Consider the following 7,884-nt stretch of genomic DNA (forward strand, 5'->3'; position numbering starts at 1 on the left):
GGTCCTAACCTGCAGGTATGCTTGTGGTTATTGGTTTTAATTTCCTTCAATTTGCTGCATTTTACCCTGTGCACGGGTTTCGGTTGATATAATAAAAAAATAGTACTATTATAGTAGTAAAATATATCAACTTTTAAACTCGTCACAAAGTCAAATATTTTCATCTTTGATCAATAATATTTCTAAAAATAATTAATTTTAATAGAAATTATCATATATTTTGATAGTTGGTTTCATTATAAATGAACCGATATCATTTCTATGTATTGAATCTTTATGAATTTTTTATTATACGTAGTCAAAGTTTAAAAGGTTGTTTGGAAAAAAATCTAAACATAGCTGTATTTTAGGATAGAGAAAGCAGAAGTGTTACTCGCTTTATAAATAGATAAAATTTGAATAGAAAGTGGATCATGTAACCTAGTTATGATTTATGCAGAGTGTGAAATGTCGAGCACGCGCGAGAGATTAGAAATGAGGTGAGATGAGTGACATGGGCTCCTCTGTAGAAATAAATACCCTGTAGTAATAATATTTATTAGCTCGTCCATATCTTCATCAATCCTAAGTGGATGAGAAATAAATAAGGTGAGAGAGTGACACGGGCTCTTCTGTAAGAGACGCCTCCAGCACAGCACGAGAAACAAGCATAAGAGTCGATTTTGGAGCCAACCCGTCTCTTGCATACACATATCATGGGTTTTCATTTCTTTTTGTATGTAAAAATTTAATGTTTATATACCCAACAAGAGACAATCTAAAATACAAATTATTGTAGTATATGTGTCCATCCAAGTAGTGTTTCTGTATAACATGGAAGGAGTGTAAAGCCCCCTTTATTGCTCTTGCTCTTTAGATGCAGCAGAGGCGTGATCATTTTGACGCCCCTGGCTTTTCGACTTTTCACTTTTCCTCCTCTTGAGCTATATATAGCGCTATTCAGTGGCTCCCCGTCCCCTGTTCCCTCTCTAGACCCACCACCGCGCCGCGCGCGCTCGGCGGACTCTTGCTGCCTCTGCCTCTGCCTCCGCCCGCCATCGTCATCGTCATCGAGCGATTGAGCGAGCGAGCACGGGAGATCGAGGGAGAGCTCTTGCGCCACCGCCGATTCATGCGTCGTCTTGCCGGCGCGCGCTGTGATTAGCCTACGTGCAGACGACTAGCTGCAGAGAGGGAGAGAGATGGGAGGAGCAGGGGCGCCGCGCTTCGGAGCCATGGAACTGGAGCACCCCCTGGCCACCCTTCCCCGCGTCCGCGGCGACCGCGACGACGACGGCAAGGAGCGGAGGTCAGGTACGTGTGCACCACAGAAACTGGCCATCCCTTCTTCAGTTCTTCTAATTAACCACCATGTAGTTCGCGACAGAAATCCTAGTGTATTGGCGTGTTCGTCCTGTACTCCTGTGGATATAAGATGCTGTTGAATAAAAATGGCAGGGAGAATAATGAATAGTTTCCTCGCCATCGGAAGGGGAAAAAAAGATAAGGGGAATGATTTTGTAGAATCTTCGGGCACTGAATCAATCTTGATTTTGTTAGATAAAGAGGGAAAACTGATGATCGTAGCGCCCTGCGTGCATGATGTGCAAGAACCAGCACGTCACGCACTGAGGTCATTTAAAGCTACCAAAAATAGGAGTGACAGCTAGGATATATTGTGTGGTTACTGATTTCACTTGTACTCTTCCCTATAATGTTCTTGCATGAACAGAATTACCTGTTGCCTTATTACACTATATATATGCAACAATATTCCCTTTCACTAATCTATGATCCCAACTGCTAACTTTGCCACATATCCTGACTTTAGATTAGGAAAATCATTCATTTTTTTTTCTCGAATACGCACGTAGCGTATCATTGTATTAAGACGAAGAAGAAATTGGTACAGTGTTCGGTTACAACCCAAATAGAACGGACTCTAGATAGATACAAGCCGGCAAGCCAGCTGAACACAACCCGAATGATAACTCCAACATGAACTACTCACATCCCGCACAACCTAAACAACTGGCTCTAAACGTAGCCCTCAGTCAACGCTCCATCCCACGGAAAGAGAGATGTTGCTCTTGTTCTTCAACATCGAAAGTATGTCCTGCAAAGCGTCCATGTGGTGCGGCGATGTTCCTTTGCGAAAGAGTTTCTCCACCGCTTGGTCTGCCAAAGCCGCCAAGGGAAAATCATTCATCTTACTAAGAGAAAAAGAACTACCGTCACTAGATGGGTGACATGGGAAATTTTTGTTGCGGTATGGTACAGTCTTAAAGTTTTTCTTTCGCCATGTATCCATGCTATGTTCAATTCACACAGAAGTTCCTTCTGATGTTTGCCACATCATCATCCTGCTTAATTATACTCAGCTCCAACACTAGGGGGTGTTCCAAGCAGGAACTCTCGGCTCATTCAGAAGTAGTACTGTGTCAAATTAATTATAAGCGGATTGCATTGCACGTCTTTCATCATCGCCTTGAACTATGCTCTAGCTGGAAAATTTTGAACTCTGCTCTAGCTGGAAAATTAAAGACATGATCAGTGCAAAAATGATAGGCTTGGACTGTGTTGTGTATAAGAGCAAGTTTAATGGATTCCGTCGGCTGCCGGCTGCGAGGCAGAACGACGTGGCGTGTGTTGTGGCGGACCCCACCACCATTCAATGCTCTGCAGTACTCATCAACCAATAACAGGGGCTGTAGCACTTCCCTGCCGGCTTCAGTCGGCGCGTGGTGAAACGCCTGCTTAGTTTCTCTTAGCTCCACGTAGACATCCGCCCGCTTGCAGCCCGTTATTATACTTACTCTAAATAGCTGCAGATTACTAACGATCAGTACCATTTAATGCTTGGCAGTGAGAGCAACTAGCCTTTCAACCAACTTCCAGCGAGCGTTTTGTGAGCAACTCGCTCCATTCTCTTCTACTTTCTCTCTCTTCCCTATAAAATTTAGCCGGCTCTCTCTCCACCCATAATACTTGCTCTTAGGTTATCTTGGCATTGAATACCACCGGAATAACATCGCTTGTTTCCCGGCCGGCCCCTGGAACTGGAATGGAAGTTGTAGCCCAACGGACTAGGGCTGTTCCCGTTCCCTCCATCTCCAAGGCCGCAGGCACAGCTTCCGAGGGTCATGAAGAAGTAGTAGGCTGCTAGCTACCAGCTACCAGTAGGTTACAAGAGACGAGAAGAAAAAGAACGGCGGATACGATCGATGCAGAAGCCGCGCGCAGAAGCGGTGGCGGCGCCCGATTCCCCCCCCCCCCCCCCCCCATCTCTCTTTCTAGCTTTGATGAATTGAATGAGTGCCGCCAAGCCCAGCGGCGGCGCTGCACGTCGACTCGTCGCGATCGATCGTGAGCTTAGCTTCGCGGCTATCCTTTTCGATGGTTTCCCGTACCTTTCTCGCCGATCCTCGCCCACGGCGGCTCAGGTTGGTCCCTGCAGTATCTGCGTACACGCCCGTCTGCTTTTTGCATGGCGCACGCCGAAAGGGAAACAGGTGGTCGTGAGAACGAAGGTTCCATTTTTCTTCCGTTCCGTATAGTTGTCCTTTGTCCGCTCTGATCCTTCTGTTACGAGTCCGTTTGACGCATGCGTCGACGACGACGACTGTTTTGTTTGGACCGCCGATTGAGTGCACGTACACATATGCATGTGTTCCCTATCCATTTCCAAGAGCTTAGCTAAATCAAACTAGCCAAATTCTCGTTTAGCTAGTCATTTAGCTTTTCAAAGGGTGGGTTAAGCAACAATCTTTCTAAATCTTTCGGCATACTCCATTCCTGCCCTTCACGAGTGACCCCACACGTCATACTCCATTCCCTGACCAACGGCCGCCCTCCGCCAGGAGCACGTGCCGCCCACCACCGGTGAGCCCGTGCCGCCGCAGCTCCTCCCTCTGCTCGAGCGCCGCTGGGGTGACCCTCCTCCGCTCAAGCACGTCCACACCGGCTCAGCACGTCAGGGCACCCTACGCGGCGTGCCGGCGGTGCCAGGCTCGCTCGGAGGCGCCTGCGGAAGGCGAGGATGAGGCGCGTCCGTGACCTAGACGACGATGAGCAGCAGTAGCAGTTGGGCCCGCGGCGAAGCAAGGAGTGGGGTGAGCTGGCCTGCGCGGTCGTGGTCAGCGGCACGGCACCAAGGCCAGGGCGAAGATGAGCTCCCGGATGGACGTGTTGGATGAGGTACGTGTGGGCGGACATGTACCAGGTTAGGCTCTGGGGGTTCGGCAGGCTGTCCTTCATTCTCGGTGCCGCTGGTGGCCAGGGGAGGAGGTGACTTCGAGATGGATGCCACACCCGCGCCCTCTAGGGACCCTAACCCGGCCCGTCCTGAACCTGCATCGATGCCGACGAATCGTAGAGCTCGCCAGGGATCGAGGGGGACGATGCTAGCTGCATCCAAGCCGGCGCCACTGCTCAAGCGCGGGAGGGTGGAGCTGGGAGCGTGGGAGGGCGACTGAGGGAGGGAGCGTAGGGGGCGGGGTCGAGATAGCGAGCGGATGGGGCTAAGCAAATTTGCCCAGCAAGGACGCCGATATACCTAGTGGGATACATTAGACAGGATGATAAAGATGCTGTCGGATTTAGTTTTTGGTGAGGTTTCTACTTTTTTAGCCAGCCAAGCTAGGATAGCTAGGCTCGTCTTCAACAATAATATGCTCATCTACCAACAATCATTTTCATAATTTTACTATTGGGAAAATTTCGGTTCACGCTGCAGGAACGGTATGGACGGCTACGGCGCACATCATCACGGCGGTGATCGGTTCCGGCGTGCTGTCCCTGGCGTGGGCGATGGCGCAGCTGGGGTGGGTGACGGGGCCGGTGACCCTGGTGCTCTTCGCGGTCATCACCCTCTACACCTGCGGCCTCCTCGCCGACTGCTACCGCGTCGGCGACCCCGTCACCGGCAAGCGCAACTACACCTACACCGACGCCCTCAAGTCCAACCTAGGCGGGTGGTACGTCTGGTTCTGCGGCTTCTGCCAGTACGCCAACATGTTCGGCACCGGCATCGGCTACACCATCACAGCCTCCATCAGTGCTGCGTGAGTCGTCGCCCGGTCCCTTTCCTTCTGGCAATCCTGCTTCCTGCTGCTGCGAATTGCGATTGACGACCAGACCATCTGATGATCGACGCAGGGCCATCAACAAGTCCAACTGCTTCCACTGGCACGGGCACGACGCGGACTGCAGCCAGAACACGAGCGCCTTCATCATCGGCTTCGGCGTCGTGCAGGTGGTCTTCAGCCAGCTCCCCAACTTCCACGAGCTCTGGTGGCTCTCCATCATCGCCGCCGCCATGTCCTTCTTCTACTCCATCATCGCCGTGGGCCTCTCCCTGGCGCAGACCATCTCGGGGCCCCTGGGGAGGACGACCCTGACCGGCACGCAGGTCGGGGTGGACGTGGACTCGGCGCACAAGGTGTGGATGACGTTCCAGGCGCTCGGCAACGTCGCCTTCGCCTACTCGTACGCCATCATCCTCATCGAGATCCAGGACACGCTGCGGTCGCCGCCGGCGGAGAGCGAGACGATGCGGCGGGCCACGTCCATGGGCATCGCCGTCACGACGGCCTTCTACATGATGTGCGGGTGCCTGGGGTACGCGGCGTTCGGCAACGCCGCGCCGGGGAACATCCTCACCGGCTTCGGCTTCTACGAGCCCTTCTGGCTCGTCGACCTGGCCAACGCCTGCATCGTCGTGCACCTCGTCGGCGGCTTCCAGGTGTTCTGCCAGCCGCTCTTCGCCGCCGTGGAGGGGGCGTGCTGCTGCCGGCCGGGGTCGTCCGCGCGCCGCCTCAGCGTGTTCCGGGTCGTGTGGCGCACGGCGTTCGTGGCCGTCATCACGCTGCTCGCCGTCCTGATGCCCTTCTTCAACAGCATCCTGGGCATCCTCGGCAGCATCGCCTTCTGGCCGCTCACCGTCTTCTTCCCCGTCGAGATGTACATCCGGCAGCGTCAGGTGCGGCGGTTCAGCGCCAGGTGGGCGGCGCTGCAGAGCTTCAGCTTCGTCTGCTTCCTCGTTACCGTCGCCGCCTGCGCCGCCTCCGTGCAGGGCGTGCTCGACTCGCTCAAGACCTACGTGCCATTCAAGACCAGGTCGTGATCGATCGATCTGAGAGCCGCTACGAGTTTGTTGCATGTGTTTGTATGATTCGATCGGCCGTGTGATACAGCATACTCGTGCTTCTTTTTAGTAGTGGAGAAGTAGCTAGTGTTCTGCTGCCCATGGTTGTCAGTGGTTAGGTGTCTATTGGCCACCGTACCGAAAGAAACTGGACTTAAGAAGTGATCAGCTAGTAATTTAGTTATGCGGTTGATTTTAGAACGCAATCAAATTATGGGTGTTTGTCATAATAGCAGCATTGCATTGGAGTCAACCATTGTTTGTTTTCCTAGTTATTTCGGTAAAATAAAACATATCTTGGACGACGAAGATGTACGCAGCCGTTCATTGGTAACAGTTTCGAGCACATATTTTGTTTTCCTAGTTATTCTATCAGTCCACATTGCAGATTGGCAACTCTAAAGTAATTAACGAACTTTGTGAATAGTACATGCCTGATTAACGATGCAAGCACACTATAGCATCTTTCTTGACCTCTGAAAAATCTATATGGTTGTGGTCAAATGGAGAATCTATTCCCATTTTCTCATCATCATATTCTCTTATAAACACCTTATAACTTTCATTTGATAATAACCCAATTCTTATCCATGGCACACCCAAGATACTAGTGATGAACGAACGTTCTCATGCTTGAGTCTAATACGGCTTCTTTTTTTAGTAAAGTGAAAATAACATAGGCAAAAGTCCACTTTATATCATCTAACTATCACGAAAGTCTTACTTTCAACCTACAACTATAAAACCAAACAATGTAGACTGTTGTAATCTAGCGAACACTACTACAATAATCTTTTCTGAGGCGGTTGAAAAATATTTTCAGAGGCGGGCAACCACAACCGCCTCTGAGCAAACATCACAGTAAATGGAGCATTTTCAGAGGTGGTTGTCTGCCCGCCTCAGGTAATCAAATAGAAAAAATAATAAAAAATAGAAAACCCGTGGACAAGCCCATCCACGAGCCCGCCAAACACATCCACGGGGAGCCGCCGCCGCCGTGCCAGCACACCGAGGGTCGCCACCAAGTGCACCCGCCAGATCTGCCGTCCGCCGCTCGCACCCGCTAGATCTGCAGCCATCGCTTCCGCCTGCCACTGCATGCAGCCACCAGATCTGCCACCACGGCGTCCACCCGCCGCCACGTGCAGCTGCCAGATCCGCCGCCGCAGCGTCCATCCATTGCTCGCACACGGCCGCGAGGGGCCGCCGCTCACACAGAGCATGGGAAGAGCGGCGGGGAGGGGAGCGCCGCCGCTTACGATGAGGGAGAGAAGTGGGTGGGAGAGGGAGAGGGAAAAGTGGATTGGAAAATGGAGAGGGATGAGAGGGGAGGGGTTGGGTTGGGCTTTTAGGGTTTGACAATAACTAACTGAGGCGGTTCCTATAATTTGTCCACCTCCAAAAATAGGTGATTTCTGGAGGCGGTCACATTTATAATAACCGCCTCCGTTAATGGATTTTGCGAGGTGGTTTTCTGTAACCGCCTTGGTTAATAAAACATGACCGTCTCAGTTAATGTTGGCAATTAACCGAGGTTGTTATTTTTTATACGCGCTTCAGAGGTGCTAAAAAAGGTTGCGGTAAATCATTTTTTGTAGTAGTGAAATTTGATCCCTTGGGTAATTTGAAAAATGGTTTTACACTTTTGTGAAATTTTAAAAATTCCATTTTAAATTCTAAAACTCATGAATAATTCATTTAAAATTAGAAAAATAACAAATGTAAGTGATACATTGGAAATGTACTTATTAGTTACTTGG

General features: G+C 50.7%; 1 protein-coding gene across 1 annotated transcript; it reads left to right on the forward strand.

Annotated features, from left to right (window-relative positions):
* Positions 1-1,021: 1,021 nt before the first annotated feature.
* LOC120670743 (amino acid permease 3-like) lies at positions 1,022-6,103 on the forward strand. Its single transcript, XM_039950889.1, has 3 exons — positions 1,022-1,293; positions 4,715-5,042; positions 5,137-6,103. Exons 1-3 carry the CDS (start codon positions 1,182-1,184, stop codon positions 6,101-6,103), a joined length of 1,407 nt encoding a protein of 468 aa, XP_039806823.1. The 5' UTR covers positions 1,022-1,181.
* The last annotated feature ends 1,781 nt before the right edge of the window (positions 6,104-7,884 follow it).

This window comes from Panicum virgatum, chromosome 4N, assembly GCF_016808335.1.
Source record: "Panicum virgatum strain AP13 chromosome 4N, P.virgatum_v5, whole genome shotgun sequence".
Taxonomy (NCBI): Eukaryota; Viridiplantae; Streptophyta; class Magnoliopsida; order Poales; family Poaceae; genus Panicum; species Panicum virgatum.

What these genes read in the sequence shown, in the direction of transcription:
- LOC120670743 (XM_039950889.1), top strand. Translation starts at nt 1,182, where the DNA reads ATGGGAGGAGCAGGGGCGCCGCGCTTCGGAGCCATGGAACTGGAGCAC. An exon ending in CGGCAAGGAGCGGAGGTCAG is followed by an intron (nt 1,294 to 4,714) that starts GTACGTGTGCAC and finishes TTCACGCTGCAG; the next exon opens with GAACGGTATGGACGGCTACG. An exon ending in ACAGCCTCCATCAGTGCTGC is followed by an intron (nt 5,043 to 5,136) that starts GTGAGTCGTCGC and finishes TGATCGACGCAG; the next exon opens with GGCCATCAACAAGTCCAACT.